The 17,951-nt window shown below is 41.3% G+C and overlaps 1 protein-coding gene across 1 annotated transcript in view; it reads right to left on the reverse strand.

Annotated features, from left to right (window-relative positions):
* Positions 1 to 5,931: 5,931 nt before the first annotated feature.
* Positions 5,932 to 17,951, reverse strand: part of LOC122934348 (cystatin-2-like) — a 28,808-nt gene continuing 16,788 nt past the window's right edge. Inside the window, exons 3-4 of the mRNA XM_044289748.1 lie at positions 11,481 to 11,603; positions 5,932 to 6,705 (exon numbers count right to left, since the gene is read on the reverse strand). Of these exons, the coding sequence (XP_044145683.1) occupies positions 6,592 to 6,705; positions 11,481 to 11,603 (237 nt within the window). The 3' untranslated portion in view covers positions 5,932 to 6,591. The remainder of the gene's footprint in view (positions 6,706 to 11,480; positions 11,604 to 17,951) is intronic.

The raw sequence follows: 17,951 nt of genomic DNA on the forward strand, positions 1-17,951 counted from the left end.
TCTCAGCATTTTTTCCCTGAACTGTATATTTCAGATCACTTCTGTCATTTAAAGGCTATACCGCTCCCATACTTAAAGGGGTTATCCCATCACTAATGTAAAAAATGAAAATCAAACACCATATAGTACATGACAATCTATTTCTAACAAAGCTAGAACCAGCCCTGTACCTCGCATGGATCCAGAGATCTTCCCGTTCACTGCTCTGCTAGATTTATATCAAGCTGACAGCTCAAGGGGCATGTCTTTTCTGCTGCAGCTCAGGGGGCGTGTCCATGCTCTCCCTATCACAGCTCAGGAGGCGTGTCCATGCTCTCCCTATCACAGCTCAGGAGGCAGCTGAAGGATGAAACTGAGCATGTGCGGCCTTCTCAGTGAGCAGGACAAAGAAATAAGTAAAAAACAAACAACAGGTGGCGCTATACAGATACATTTTATTGAATAACTCAGTGGCTATGCTAAACTTTTAATGGCATGCAATTACAAAAGTATTCGGACCCAGGTGCTGGTTTGAAAACTCTAGAATATTTTTTGTGGGATAGCCCCATTAAAGAGGACCTGTCATCTCAAAATGCAATGCAATCTGAAAGCAGCATGTTATAGAGCAGGAGAAGATGAGCAGATTGATAGATATTTTTGTGGGAAAAGATTGAGTAAAACCTGTAATTTATACCTTTGCTTTCTTTACCTCCTGTGCAGACCTATCGGTACAGGGAGGAGGTGTTTTCAGTGACTGACAGCTATGTCTGTATGCGCACAATGCTGTCAATCACTGATAACGCCTCCCTCCTGTACCAATAGCTGCTTACAGAGCTGCAAAAACCAGAGATACAAATGTATAAATTACAGGATTTACAGATTCTTTTCCCCCAAAACTATATATTAATCTGCTCAGCTTCTCCTGCTCTATAACATGCTGCCTTCAGATTCATTGCTTTTTGTGGCAACAGGTCCTCTTTAAAGAAGTTTTTGAGGCATTTGAATTGAGAAATTATGTTGGGGGCTGCTATTCAACCAGTACAAACTATAGTGCCCTTAACGATCCTTGGTGTGTGACCTCACCATGAAAGAAGTGTGACTTCAGCCATATTGTTTATAGACGATTATACATGGCCGCAGATTTAGGGGAATGGAGGCCTAGGGCTATGTACATACAGTACATGTGATCCTTAGGCCCCTTTCAGACGAGCGTGTCCAGATAAGGTCCGGATGCGTTGCAGCAAACCCACGCGAGTAGTTACGCAATTGCAGTCAGTTTTGACTGCGATTGCGTTCCTGCAGTTTTTTTTGTGTGGGTGCAACGTGTGTTGCACACGCGTGATAAAAAACTGAATGTGGTACCCAGACTCGAACTTCTTCACAGAAGTTCAGGTTTGGGTTCAAGGTTGTGTAGATTGTATTATTTCCCCTTATAACATGGTTATATGGGAAAATAATAGCATTCTGAATACAGAATGCATAGTACAATAGCGCTGGAGGGGTTAAAAATTATTTTTTTTACTCTCCTTAATCCACTTGTTCGTGCAGCCGACATCTTTTCTGTCTTCTTTGAGGAATAGGACCTTTTATGACGTCACTGCTCTCATCACATGATCTTTTGACATGGTGATGGATCATGTGACGGACCATGTGATGAGTGCAGTGACGTCATCAAAGGTCCTATTCCTGTGCACAGCAAAGAAGACAAGAGAAGCCGGGCTGCGCGATCAAGTGGATTAAGGTGAGGTTTTTTTTTTAACCCCTCCAGCCCTATTGCACTATGCATTCTGTATTAAGAATGCTATTATTTTCCCTTATAACCAATAATAATGATCGGGTCCCCATCCCGATCGTCTCCTAGCAACAGTGCGTGAAAATCGCACCGCATCCGCTTGAATATAGAACATGCTGCGATTTTCACGCAACGCACAAGTGATGCGTGAAAATCACCGCTCATGTGCACAGCCCCATAGAAATGAATGGGTCCGGATTCAGTGCGGGTGCAATGCGTTCACGTCACGCATTGCACCCGCACGGAAAACTCGCTTGTGTGAAAGGGTCTTAGAGACATGGCTTGTACCCCTAGCTTGTAGCAGAGGTTGAGAACCTAGGTGATGGACCTCCATGGAAGGCTGTAGTTTGTAAAAATGGACGCTGTAGACGTAAGTTGTGCAGGACATAAAACATGACATTTATATGATTTGTTGCAAGTTCCTAATACAAACCCAATTCATATTTGGTCCCTGAGATCTCTGGATCACTTTACACTTGCCCAGTCATATAGTGTGTCTATGCATGCACACTTGGCATAGATTCTCTGATATTTGTCTTAAAGAACACCTGTCAGCAGGATCAACTCTAATAAACCATGCATACTACATAGTAGGGTTGACCCTGCTGGTTAAAATCTATCTAGACTTATTCTTTATGCAAATGAGGGCTTCAGTGCAACGAGGGGCCCAGCGCTGGAAAGCTGAGGTGCACCAAAGGACTAGACCATGGCCCTTGGTGCACTTAAGTGCTCACTTAGATAAAGAAGAAAATTATTTATGGGGACGCTGCAAACGATTTCCACAAGATATGTATCATTTTAAGCAGCAGGATCAATCCTACCAGCCAATATGCTAGGTTTAATAGGGTTAATACTTCTGACAGGAGCTTTTTTTTAATATGAAGTCCTAAATACATGACATTTTGGGGTTTAGGTCCACATTAGGCCTTGTGCATTATAGATGAGGTCAAATACTTTCCTATAAAACATACAGATTTTTATATCGTACAGTTGTTAGTAATGCAAGTGAGGCTACTTTCACTCTGGCGTTTCTGGGTCCGTTTGTGAGATCCGTTTCAGTTCAGCCCCAACGCATTCTGAATGGATAAGGATCCGTTCAAAATGCATCAATTTGGCTTCGTTTGGTCTCCATTGCGTTTTTTTAGACATCACTAAAACGCAGCTTGCAGAGTTTTGGTGTCCGCCTGACGATGTGGAGCGAAACGGATCCGTCCTGACTTACAATGTAAGTCAATAGGGGACGGATCCGTTAACTAAAATCTAGAAGGGCAGTAGTAAAATATAACTTTTAATACTAAATCTAAAAAGTAATGAAGCCCAAATTGTAACCATGAAGCCAACTGATTAGGCAATAAGCATGACAAATTCCATGTCGGACACATGTATATGGATAGGTATACTGCAATATATACACCGCTTACCCAGATAGATGTGTAGGTAAAGGTGGACAGAACCAGCATCCACACCAAATTAATCTCGTCCTCACACATAGATGAATTTGACTCCAGTTGTTTTCAATCCTCAAACACGTCGCCCCTTAATCATCTATATGATAGTGCATGGTGTATCAGAGGACAGCGAAGAGATAGACCCCTATCCGTACTGATTAAAGGGCGCTAAAGAAACCTACTCACAGGTGCTCAGATAAAAAGAAAAATGTTGTCCCTACGCGTTTCATTTATTTATATAGCCTAGAACTCATCAGGGGACATAGAGCTATAGCCCAGAACTCATCAGGGGACATAGGGCTATAGCCCAGAACTCATCAGGGGACATAGGGCTAATGTCTATATGGGATTGTCCAATCCTAGAATAGTCGTCCTGAGGGGGTGTAAGGTCACACCTCCAGTGATGTTCACCCATAAAAGATGTGGGTGTTATAGCATAGGGTGAGAAGCCACTGTAGATGTGTGGCGTCCCCTATCCAATGTGGCGTCATAGTCATTTTCACTGACACAATATGGTGCAATTGAAAACGGATCCGTCCCCCATTGATTTTCAATGTAAGTCAAGACGGATCTGTTTTGACTTAGACTTTTTTTTTTATGAATAATGCAAATGGATCCATTATGAACAGATGCAAGCGTTTGCATTATTGGTGCGGATCAGTCTGTGCAGATACAAGACGGATCCGCACCAAACGCGAGTGTGAAAGTAGCCTAAACCAAGGATGCAAATACAGTTCTTATGAGATAGTTTGTTGCTACAGATGTAAATGCATTTGTATGGTCATGATATATTAGTCACCTGCGAGATAAGCATCCACAATGGGAACCTATCAGCGCCCTGTTATCCACATGATCATTGACGGTCACAGTGGTTCTACAGAGGGTCAATTCGAAACAACCGTACAGATCTGTAGACTGATCTCCTAGATTCCAGGCATTGTGTGTTCTGCTCTACATCTACTGTTCTGTGATCTAATCCACCCCATGGACTAAGACCCAGAGCAATGTATGGTTATCCACATGATCATTGATGGTCACAGTGGTTCTACAGAGGGTCCATTCGAAATAACCGTACAGATCTGTAGACTGATCTCCTAGATTCCAGGCATTGTGTGTTCTGCTCTACATCTACTGTTCTGTGAGCTAATCCACCCCATGGACTGAGACCTAGAGCAATGTATGGTTATCCACTTGGGCTTCCTATATTTGATTCCACAAGTGAAGCATCTTCTCGCCATCACATTTTACTAGTCCATAATTCAACTGAGAGATATGTATCTAAGTAATAAACATACAACTTTGTGGTCTCCCTATACGTAGAAGAAGCCTCATTTAGTGTAGACAACCTGAATGACTTTATACTCTTGATTTGCACCTTATAGGGTTCTCCAGGCTAAATATTCTGATGACCCATCCTCTGGACAGGCCAATAATATCAGATGGGAGAGTCCACTCAGCACCTACACCAGTTTGGGCTGTTGTGGTCCTGGAAGCGAACACCGTACAAAGCAGAAGTCTCCGTACACCTTTTCGTTTTTGGGACACTAGTGTACTGAAGCTCATCATCTGTTCACTTGAATAGGAGATTAGCTGCAGTACCCCAGCACGGCCACTACACCGCGTACAAAGCTGTCTGCTTCCAAATCTGTACACTGTATCATTTCTTGTACCATGGCCATCTAAATCAGCTGATCGATGGGGCGTCGGGTGTCTGATCACTACCAGTCTCATACTGATGACTAGGCTACTTTCACACTGGCGTTTTGGCTTTCTGTTTGTGAGATCCGTTCAGGGCTCTCACAAGCGGTCCAAAACGGATCAGTTTTGCTCTAATGCATTTTGAATGGAATGGGATCCGTTCAGTCTCCATTCCGCGCTGGAGGCGGACAACAAAACGCTGCCTGACACACAATGTAAGTCAATGGAGGACGGATCCGTTTTCTATAACACAATCTGGCACAATAGAAAACTGATCCGTCCTCCGCTGACTTTCAATGGTGTTGAAGACGGATCCATCTTGACTATGTAAAGGATAATACAAACTGATCCGTTCTGAACAGATGCAGACGGATCCGCACCAAGAGCGAGTGTGAAAGTAGCCTAATCCAGAGGGTAGGTCATCAATATCTGTGGCCCAGAGAACTCTTTTAAGGCCCAATACATATTAGGCTATTGTTGGCCAAACCAGTTGACAGTCAAATGTGTGTGGGGAGCAGCCAACTCTCTTCCAATGTGACTTGGGGAAGAGTTAGGGGCTCCTCATACACATTAGATTTCAACAGGAGATTCTTCGCTTTTCCAACCAGAGATGTCTGACATTGGCTTTCTCCGCTTTCCCCGAGTGAGCTTGTATATGTATGGTGGAGTCAGGAGAAATCACTGTTGGCCAACAGCTATTGAAGGGGTATGGGCAGCTTTACACAGTGTCCACTATCTGACATCTATGTCTTGACAGGTTATTATCTAGAAACATCTTAAAATCTTACCTGGAGAAAAGAACAGTTCTATAGCCAGTATATACGGTGTTTCTTGTATTACTTATTCTGTATGGAAGTTTATAATGTAATTTATCTTCAGACTAACAATGGTGAAAGATTTTAAGTAAAATAAAATACACAAGACAGAATGAAATACTGAATTTTGGACTTCTGATATCCAGTATTGAAGATGCGTTGATGTGTGAGCGCTCATATGCCAATGAAAAAATTCATGTTCTCATTTTTATTTTATTTGATAGTTCAGTAGTGTATATATATATATATATATATATATATATATTTTAATGATGATTTACATATTTTACAGCAATAGCCATAGCCAGCGCTGAAGCCACAAGCAGACTCTTCATATCTCTTTACCCCTTTACCATTTATGAGTAATTCACCGGATAACTGATAGATGTATGATTGTTCGGGTCGGATTGCTTGGACAATACCAACTGTAATGCAAGTGGAGGTCCTCAAGACCCCTATTTGAATGGAGCTATAATGTGAACGAGTGACCCCTGTCTATGAGACTGTTGTGTACGGGGCTTAGCTATATCTGCCAGCCCCACAGAGGAGATTGCAGTGGCATTCACACTTGCACTCTGCCATTCAGACATAGGTCTTGGGACCCTTGGGTCGTGGGGGTCCTAGCAGTCGGAGCCCTCTCAGTCATACATTTTTGACCTGTACCGTGGATAGATGATAAATGTTCGTGGGTCTATTCATCTACTGGGGAAATATGCCTCCCATTTTTGATTACATATGTTTGTATACAGGTCACACTACACAAAATAAACACGAAAAAAATGTTCAATGAGAATAGAACTGAATTCTAGTTCACTCAGCATAACCTCAGTAGCATGGACAAGTAGAGCGTGAGATTTCGTTATTCTTCAGAGCCAGTGTCCTCAGATTCAGACTTGCACTCGTGTTCAGAAAGTTCGAACTCTGATGTAGGTAGTGGTAGAGTTTTATAGACTACAAGCGTACAAGTAAACACCTGCGAAAGTGAGAGCACAACATTAGATGCATAAAACTACAAAACAAAGTCATTTTTTTGGTTCATTTCTTCATTTTAAAATATTTAAAAGGGAACCTGTCACCAGGATTTTGTGCATAGAGCTGAGGACATGGGTTGCTAGATGGCCGCTAGCACATCCACAATACCCAGTCCCCATAGCTCTGTGTGCTTTTATTGTGTATAAAAACCGATTTGAAACATATGCAAACTAACCTGAGATGAGTCAGAGCTTGAAAATATGACTTTTCTCTGGTCACACAAGTAAGATATGACTCTTATGTTAATTTGCATATGTATCAAATCCTTTTTTTTTTTTTTTTACACAATAAAAGCACACAGAGCTATGGGGACTGGGTATTGCGGATGTGCTAGCGGCCATCTAGCAACCTATGTCCTCAGCTCTATACCCAAAATCCCGGTGACAGGTTCCCTTTAAACCGATTCTTCCAGAATAGAAAAGCATTTGGTAAAGGGCCACCCTCGCTCCCCCTTAGTTGGTTTTAATAGCTTATGACAGACATTAATATAATTCCATTTATTTAAGTTATCCTCTAGCTATGTTATATATGACTGATCTCTGTGCATAAAAATATTTAAGGAAACACAAATTATATATATTTTTAATTTCTTAACAATTTGTTTCCGGTTACAAAAGCTTTCAACATTTCTAAAACCATTACCGTATATTTGTCCCATAAAAATAGATGCTATTTGTGCAATTTATCTACTGGCTGAGCACATTGCAAGTCTTCAAAAGAGCGCATTTTGGCAGCCTATTTTTCTATTGCTGACTCTATGGCACCGTACTGCCTGTAATATTTTCAAATTGCTAAAATATTACAAGCCACTTCAAGGTAATGTCTTTTATGTCGACCCCCTAAGGTATTGATCATGGGGAAGTTTGGACATATTAAGCTTTAAATAAAAAAAAAAAAAAAAAAAAAATATGGGTGCGTATATTTTATACAGAAGCCCCCACCCCCCATTATACAAAAAAAAATAGCTAAAATGAAAAGATTTTTAAAAAAAATTTAAAAAAAAAATCTAAAGAAACTAAATGTATGTGCGTTTGTATATTTTACACAAAACAAAGTCCGCTGTAATATTTCTAAAACTAGTGTTAAGCGAATCGGGCTCAGACTGCTCTATCTGAAACCAATTAGTTTCAGAAATTGTTTATAACATGCTCTCCGTACTGCAGTAAAATGTATGGGCTCCACTGAGGCCTTCTTGGTCTAGCCACAAGTAGCGCGAGACATGCGCGAGCGCACACAGAGTGCTGTCCGCATCTTTTGCGGCCCCATTAAAGTGAATGGGTCCGCATCAGAGCCGCCAAATCGGCGGCTCGGTTGCGGACCAAAACAACGGCCGTGTGCATGAGGCCCAAGAGTGTAACATCTTACAATGATGTCTTCCTGCAGCTGCCTCTAGGGGGAGCTCACTGCAAAAAGATTTTGCAGCTCTTACTAAGCTCAACAATATATTCATAAGCAGCTTGATTCATTATGGTCCAGGTTCTTATTGAATGACTGCAAGCGGAGATCTTGAAAATTGATTTGATACAAAAAGTATAGTGGAAATCTGAATTTAATAATGAATAACCTTTATTTGCTGTTACTGTAATACCCCTTTAAGTGCAATTTTTTCTTCATTTGGAGCTCCAGAGATAATTAACTGGCTGTACATATAGGACATGGGGCATTATTTTTGTATCATGCATCATTTAGGTAACACCAATGGTTTAAGTAGAAGCAGCAATTAGTAATATGACTAGTAGGAATGAGCGTATCGACTTCATACAGTATTAGAATGTATTGGCTCCGATGAGCCGAAGTTATTGCTTCGCAAAGTCTTGTGAGACTTCGCGTTATAACTTCATAAATTAGTTTGTACTGTAAAAAAACATTTCCCGAACTCGGGTTCGGTTCTAAGGTACCACCCGAGTTCGGTAAATGTTTTTCTACAGTACAAATTAATTTATAAAGTTATTACGCGAAGTCTCACAAGACTTCGCAAAGCAATAACTTCGGCTCATTGGAGCCAATACATTCTAATACTGTACGGAGATCCTGGTCCGTACAGTATTGGAACAAAGTTTTTTGCGAATTGACTTCAGATGTTTCACCCAAAGTCGATTAGCTCTTCCCTATGACTAGTGTTGATCCTTTATCCGAATTCGCTTTGTTCAAAACTTTGGAATAATACTGTACGGAGATCTGTCTCCGTACAGTATTAGAATGTATGGGCTCCAATGAGCCGAAGTTAGTTATTCACAAAGTCACGTGTAACTTTGTTGAATAACTTTGGTAATTGATTTTTAAAGTCGGAACCGAAGCAGAGTTCGGTTTCAAGTGGTTTTCTGCTTTAAAAATCAATCACGCGCGACTTCATGAATAACCAACTTCAGCTTTTTGGAGCCTATACATTCTAATACTGTACGGAGACGAATCTTCGTACAGTATTATTCCGACGGTTTAAACAAAGCGACTTTGGATGAAGCATCTGAGGCTGGCTTTGCTTAACACTAAATATGACAATTGTCAAATTTAGTGTAGTGCTGTGAAGAGAATTTGGAATCATGAATACCTGTCTGACCCAGGAAGAAGTACAGCGGCATCGTAAAAAGATTAAAATGGACAAATCGCCAGGACCAGGTGGCACAACACCCCAGTATCCCAAGAGAATAAAGTAATGTCATAGCCAGACCCTTATTTCTGATATTTGCAGACTCTATACTGACAGGGAGTGTTCCACATGATTGGTGCATAGCAAATGTGGTGCCAATATTCAAAAAGGGTCCAAAAACAGAGCCCAGAAACTATAGGCCGGTAAGTTTAACATCTATCGTGGGTAAACTGTTTGAAGGTTTTCTATAAGATGCTATCTTAGAGCACCTCAATAAAAATAAACAAATAACGCCATATCAGCATGGCTTCATGAGGGATCGGTCATGTCAAACTAATTTAATCAGTTTCTATGAGGAGGTAAGTTCTAGACTTGACAGCGGCGAATCAATGGATGTCGTGTATCTGGACTTCTCCAAAGCATTTGACACTGTACCACATAAAAGGTTAGTATATAAAATGAGAATGCTCGGACTGGGAGAAAACGTCTGTATGTGGGTAATTAACTGGCTCAATGATAGAAAACAGAGGGTGGTTATTAATGGTACATACTCAGATTGGGTCACTGTCACTAGTGGAGTACCTCAGGGGTCAGTATTGGGCCTATTTTTTATATATTTATTAATTAATGAGCTTGTAGAAGGCTTGCATAGTAAACTGTGTAAAGTAATTAACACGGAAGTGGACAGTATACTACTACAGAGGGATCTGGATAGATTACGGGTTTGGGCAGAGAAGTGGCAGATTAGGTTTAACACTGACAAATGTAAGGTTATGCACATGGGAAGGAATAATGCAAGTCACCCGTACATACTAAATGGTAAAACACTGGGTAACACTGATATGGAAAAGGATCTAGGAATTTTAATAAACAGCAACCTAAGCTGTAGAAACCAGTGTCAGGCAGCTGCTGCCAAAGCCAATAAGATAATGGGTTGCATCAAAAGTAGCATAGATGCCCATGATGAGAACATAGTCCTGCCACTTTACAAATCACTAGTCAGACCACACATGGAGTACTGTGTACAGTTCTGGGCTCCTGTGAACAAGGCAGACATAACAGAGCTGGAGAGGGTCCAGAGTAGGGCAACTAAAGTAATAACTGGAATGGGGCAACTACAGTACCATGAAAGATCATCAAAATTAGGGTTATTCACTTTAGGAAAAAGACGACTGAGGGGAGATCGAATTACTATATCAGGGGACAGTACAGAGATCTATCCCATTATCTATATATCCCCAGGACTGTGACGAGGGGACATCCTCTGCGTCTAGAGGAAAGAAGGTTTGTACACAAACATAGAAGAGGATTCTTTACGGTAATAGCAGTGAGACTATGGAACTCTCTGCCTGAGGAGGTGGTGATGGTGAGTACAATGAAGGAATTCAAGAGGGGCCTGGATGTATTTCTGGAGTGTAATAATATTACAGGCTATAGCTTCTAGAGAGGGACCTGGATGTATTTCTGGAGTGTAAAAATACTGCAGGCTATAGCTACTAGAGAGGGGTCATTGATCCAGTGAGTTAGGCCTCTCTCACACTGGGCAAAATGCAGGCCGCAATGCACGAGCACAGTCCGTGGGACAGCCGCAGTGGATCGCAGACCCATTCACTTGAATGGGTCTGCAATCCGGCCGTTCCGCAAAAATATAGGACATGTTCTATCTTTTTGATGAACGGAAGTACGGGACGAAACCCCACGGAAGCACTCCGTAGTGCTTCCGTAGTGTTCCGTTCCGCACCATTCCGCATCTCCGGATTTGCAGACCCATTCAAGTGAATGGGTCCGCATCCGTGATGCGGAAAGCCCACAGAACGGCACACGTGTATTGCGGATCCGCAATGTGAAAGAGGCCTTATTCTGATTACCTGATTGGAGTCGGGAAGGAATTTTTTTCCCCTAAAGTGGGGAAAATTGGCTTCTACCTCACAGGATTTTTTTTTTTGCATTCTTCTGGATCAACTTGCAGGATAACAGGCCGAACTGGATGGACAGATGTCTTCTTTAAGCCTTATAAACTATGTTACTATGTATGTTACCTTGCACTTTTAATGACACATCCAAGTATGTATTAATATAAGCAGAATCATATGAATGACAATACCCTGGTTTTAATAAAGATTCTTTACCTGCGACACTTTTGAATTGGTCACATCACAGCCACCGCCGTTGTCACCATCACCAACATTATTTTTTCGGCATGGTGTTCTCCCAATTTGCATAATCAATTTGTAATTCGTTCCAGCAACAACCTACATAAAAATTAATAATAAACATAAGAAAATACTGAGCAAGTAATTTTACTAATCATACATATGTTACGAAATCCACTAGCCTGTGTGGTAGTAGTAAATACATTTTACTTACTGGACAATGACAGTAAAGTCAGAATATACAATAACTAAAAGGGAAGCGGTCATCATGAAAATGATTGGAAATTAATCTGTTTAAATCACGTTTTTAGGTTAACAATTTTTAAGAATTTTTGGTGATGTTATTTTGAGTTTTCCATATCAGTAACTGTTCTGTAGAGATCACTTTTCAGCATGCATCATTATAGGCAGGATTACAATGACGGATAACACAAGATCCACCATTCACAGTAGGCCATGCACACAGCTTATCTAGTCCCCCTCACTACATTATGACCTCTGCATAGGTCACAGATTATGTTTAGAAAACAGCATCATATGGGCCAGTGTGTCATCTACAGTTCATTGTGTCCATATAGTCCTTGTAGTTACTTCAAAGTATGTTTCTAAATGCTGATAAATTGGTTTTCCAGGCTCCTGATATTGATGACTTATCCTCAGGATAGGTCATTAACATCCGATTGGCAAGAGTCCAATACCTGCACCCTGACTGATCGGCTATTCCGTTTGAAATAGCGCTGTGAATGGACCAGGAGAGTAGAATATATCCTTATGGGGAGCGCCTTAATGGCGTGAGGAGTCTAATTGGCCAGGTAATGCTCTTCTGGGAAGAAAGTATGCAAACAGCAACTGAACCTGGCTCTATTCATAGCTCTACTTCCAGCACTGGAGTGTGAGGGGGAGAGCAGGCCGTCAGACCCTCATTAATGACATAACATGAGGATAGGTGAAAATCAAACAGCGGTGGCAGCATCTCCCATCATTCCATCTTTATTAGGACTTCACAGCAAAAAAAAATAAAAAAATCTGCAAAATCAGCAACGCTTCGGCTGTACAGCAGCCTTTGTCAAGCATGCTTGACAAAGGCTGTTGTACAGCCGAAACATTGCTGATTTTGCAGATTTTTTTTTTTGCTGTGAAGTCCTAATAAAGATGGAATGATGGGAGATGCTGCCACCGCTGTTTGATTTTCACGTATTCTCTGTCTGATTGGATCCGCGGCTGGTGCGGGGCTGTTGCAACTCCCTACAATAAGGACAGACCGTTGAGTGCTGCTCCTACACATTTGTTTCTCATAACATGAGAATAGGTCTTCAATATCAGGAGCCTGGGATACCCCTTTAAGGGCAGGTAAGGCAAAATGGTTGTAATCATACAGACAATAAAAAATAAAAACAATAAAAAAATCTACAATCAGAAAATGAAAACAGATTAGGAATTAGAGAATGTGTTTCACTATCTGCTTTTAATTGTTAAAAAATAAAGGTGACCCGGTCTTTCTAAATTCCTGCTCTTCCAATCAATAGTATTCAGTAATTGATAGGCTTTGCTATACGAGTGCGTATGGTGTTGATCAGAAAGTAATACCGCCCACCGGACTCCTAATCATGGAAAGAGAAGGAATTTAAGTGAATCTTTCAGCAAAACTACTGTACATATCAATCTGCCCCGCTCCTCCTGCTCTGTACCATGGGGCCAGATTCATCATTAGCTCAAGTCAGAATAATGGAGTGAGAAAGTCGCAAATTTTTACACAATCGCTTAAACTGCGCAAAAATTTGCAACTTTTATTGGCTCTGCGCTATGCTCGCCAGTTTTCTGAAAATGGGCGTGTTTTCTTATGTAAATGAATCTCTAGACAGATTTACTATTGCGAAAATTTGAAAAGTCGCAAAAAAACACTCCAGTGCGGACCATGCTTATCTTATGCGATTTTTTAAAAGAACATGCGACTTTTTCGTAAAGACATGCAACTTTTGTAAAGCCGCTTACTGACGGATAAAATGCTACCGTCAAACCACATTTATTACAGTCTTAAAGGGCCGATCATAAATCTGACTTGGCTAAAACGGACTTTAGCCATATGTGAAAGTGGAGTAAGATGTAAGTGTAATGATAAATCTGGCCCACGGTGTCCACAGATTGGACTGCATGTACACGGTGACAGGTTGCCTTCAAGAGATGCTTGTATTTTCCTCAAGGCCCTACAGTTTCTTCCTACTTTAAAAAAAATGACAGCTATGAAATTGATGGAAATTAGAGACGAGTAAATAGGTTCTATTGATTTTGTATTCTTCCCGAATTTTGAAAATAGGAGAGAGAAAATTTGGCGAATCGAACACAGAAGGAATTTTAAGAAATGTGCTCATCTCTAGTGACGCTGGGGGGTCATGACTATAGGATTGCGGCCTTCGCTGATGATATTATGATCATGACCTCTAATCCGAAAAATTCACTTCCTATAATCCAAAAACATATTGATACCTATGGCCTTCTATCCAATTTTAAAATTAATAAACAAAAATCCCTAGTGATATGCATAAAGATAACTCTCCATTTGATTGGTCATCTCCTTATTTAACCTATTTAGGAATCAAAATAAGCCCCAACCCATCTGAACTTTTTGCACTTAATTACTCACCCCTATTGCAATCCATCACAGCTGACATAAACTTGACATTCCTACCATATCTTGGTTTGGACGCAAAAACCTCTTAATGTCATTGATATTGCCTTGCCTTACTAACCTTCAACAAGTCTTGCCCATCCATATTCCTAAATCTTATTATGACTCCCTTAAGAAACTATTCAGATCATTTATATGGAACCAAAAGAAACCGAGATTATCTTATTCCTTACTTTCACACCCTAAACACACGGGTGGAATAGCCTTATGGACCCGGAACTATACAGTAGGGCAGTCCTGTTATCCAGAGCAATTGAATGGCTCAGAACCCCTAACCGCCAAATCCTGGGTAGCGATGGAACAGGAACTAGTAAACAGACCTCTGCGCTCACTTTTATTAGGGAATGCAAGTATGACTAATGTTCCTTTGTCACCCTTTCCAATTATCCAAGCCACCCTTAATGTGTGGAAATGGCTTCAGTCCACTCATTGCGCAATACCCTTCCCCTCACCAATTCTCTCAGTGAGAGACATTCTAGGAACAGCTCTTCCTGTAATAATCGATTGCACACCACGCGAAGTGAGGGAATCGACCACAACCATCTTCTCACTCTTTAAGCCTGAAGGTTCAATATTCTCCATTAAAGAGGTCCAGATAACACTCACTCCACACAAACAGTCCTTACCGGCCATATCTTATATACACTCATATCTCGCAACATATATCCAGCAGTGATTGGTTTCGGCCACTAGTATGGTTTGAATCGCTTATAACCAACCCTAGCCCCCCAAAAAGGCTAATCTCACAATTATATAAAAGACTGAACAACCCCTCCATATTCATTAAACCAGCTTTCATTAGACATTGGGAAAGAGATCTAGGCCAAGACTTCCCATTACTTACTCTACCAGATATATTCTTATCCCCCCATAGGTCATCCCGCTGCGTATAAAATACTAACTAGGTGGTACAAAACACCAGATATAACCTCTCTGTATTCCGAAACAGCCACAGATAGATGCTGGAGATGCCTTGAAAATAGAGGAACATTCCTCCACATATGGTGGACGTGCCCTATAATCAATAAATGGTGGAGAGAAATCTTTGATATAAGCAGCCAAATCTGCCACACTAAGGTGCAGATGTCCCCTCTGACAGAATTACTTAACCTAGATGATCATACAGAGCCATCTCTCACTCCTTTCCTTTTTAAACAACTGCTGATAGCAGCCCGTCTTCTAGTCCCAAAATATTGGTTATCAACTTCACCCCCTCCCCTCGAACAATGGAAGTTAAAAATTGACCAATTATACAGATTTGAGGAACTTTCCTCCTGGGAAGCCCGCAATCATAACAAATTTCAAAAGCAATGGCGCCTATGGCACGAATTTAGACACCCCGATTAATGTATAGAGAAACCCACATTATCTTTGATAGCTAGGATGACTTCGAAACTTACTCTGTTGCTTTAACAATGTCGGATGTTTAAACAACAACGTGTGACCAGAAACACAATTATATTGAACCACTGTATATGCCTTCATATGTTATTATCGTATATACCAATATGGAATGAATCATATCATGTATAACTAGAGATGTCCCGAACTATTCGCCGGCGAATAGTTCCCTGCAAACATAGCTTGTTCGCTTTCGCCGCTGCGGGCGAACATATGCGATGTTTGGTCCGCCTCCTATACGTCATCATTGAGCAAACTTTGACCCTGTACCTCACAGTCAGCAGACACATTCCAGCCAATCAGCAGCAGACCTTCCCTCCCAGACCCTCCCACCGCCTATCAAAAAGCAAGGACAGCATCCATCTTAGATTAATTCTGAAGCTGCAGTGTCACAAAGTTGTAATCGCAATGCGATTAATACAGGTTATATTAATCGCACTGCGATTACAACTTAGAGCTGGGTTCCTAATGGTTATTGTAACGGACCGTTTCAGCAGACAAGGGGTTAAAATACGTTTAGGCGATATGCCCCTTTCTGAGAGACAGGCACAGCTACTGCAGAACACCAACCTCCCGAACTGGATACAAAATAGCACTCCAAACTGGAACCTCGCGAATAGCTGTCAGCAGACGAACAGGAAAAGCGTATCAGTCAGCTTACACTCCTGGCAATCAGTCTCCAACAGCATACAGGGAATCCCCCCAATAATGAGACAAGGCTCCGTCTTGAGGGTCAGCAGTGGTCTCTGTGCACCAAATACAGGCAAGATAGCACAGTGTTGAAAAGTCAGAACAGTGTCTGTGAGCTAAAATGGCCGCTATCTATTGTTCTCACCATGTGCTTCATCCAAGCAAGTAAGGCAAATGATGCAATCCAGGGACAGAGGGCTCCGTCCCAAGTGCCTTAAGACCCAATAACTTAAGGGACCATAATCCCAGGGCAGGAGGCTGGTAAACAGCCCCCTCCAAAACACCGTGGCGAGGTTGGTTTCGCCACAGTTATATTGATAGAATATAACGAAGATTGAGAATATAGTGCTATATTCGTTGTCAATTCTAGCAATACAACCATTAGGAACTCAGATCTAAGTTGTAATCGCAATGCGAATAATGCAGGTTATATTAATCCCATTGCGAATTCAACTTAAAGCTAAGTTCCTAATGGTTGTATTGCTAGAATTGACGAATATAACGAATACAGTACTATATTCTCAATCTTCATTATATTCTAGCAAAACAACCATTAGGAACCCAGCAGCTCTAAGTTGAATTCGCGATGCGATTAATATAACCTGCATTAATCACATTGCGATTACAACTTTCTCAAATCCGACAGTACATTCTAGCATGGAGCTGTTCCCATGGTGATGGGGACGCTCCATGAGCACGGAAGTCGGCAGAAGCTCCAAGTTGAAATCGCAATGCGATTAATTCAAGTTCTATAAATCACATTGCGATTTCATTAGAACTTCTGCCGACTTCCGTGCTCATGGAGCGTCCCCATCACCATGGGAATGACTCCATGCTAGAATGTACTGTCGGATTTGAGAAAGTTAAAATCGCAATGCGATTAATTCAAGTTCTATAAATTGCATTGCGATTTCAACTTACCACACTCTGCGTCAACTACGTAATTTTCCATGGGAGTTTTGCCATGGATCCCCCTCCGGCATGCCACAGTCCAGGTGTTAGTCCCCTTGAAACAACTTTTTCATCACTATTGTGGCCACAAAGAGTCCCTGTGGGTTTTCAAATTCGCCTTCCTATTGATGTCTATTGCGGTTCGCACGTTCGCAACATTTGCGGAAATTTGTGTTCGCAAACGGAAAATTTTATGTTCGCGACATCACTATGTATAACCTCAATGCCATGCTTGACGTTCAAGATACCTATATATGTACCTTGTTATGTTATGTTCTTTAAATAAAAAAATTCTAAGAAAAAAAGAAAAAAAAAGAAATGTGCTCATCTCTAATCAAAATACAGTTGAATTGCTGCCACAACAACCAGTCGCCCCAGGGAAATAATTATGGTGGGTGCCAAAGTTGTAGTCACATCCAGGCCTTGATGCCCGACATAGGATGACACCAGTTCTATAATGGTGCAAGAGGGTTATGTGGTCCTGGTCTAGATTTTGCGTAGGGACTATCAGACGTTCTTCCCCTTTTAGTTATATTGGACTGAATATAGCAAGGGCTCTATGGTCATCAGGGTCTGACTGCCAGGGTGTTACTCAGGTCTTGTAGCTATTGCCATCTTAACTTTTTCATTTAAATATGGCCTCATGTACACGACCGTTATGTGCATCCGCGGCCCTTGTTCTGTTTTCCGTTTTTTCCGCTAACCCATTGACTTTCAAT

Source organism: Bufo gargarizans, chromosome 4 (assembly GCF_014858855.1).
Source record: "Bufo gargarizans isolate SCDJY-AF-19 chromosome 4, ASM1485885v1, whole genome shotgun sequence".
Taxonomy (NCBI): domain Eukaryota; kingdom Metazoa; phylum Chordata; class Amphibia; order Anura; family Bufonidae; genus Bufo; species Bufo gargarizans.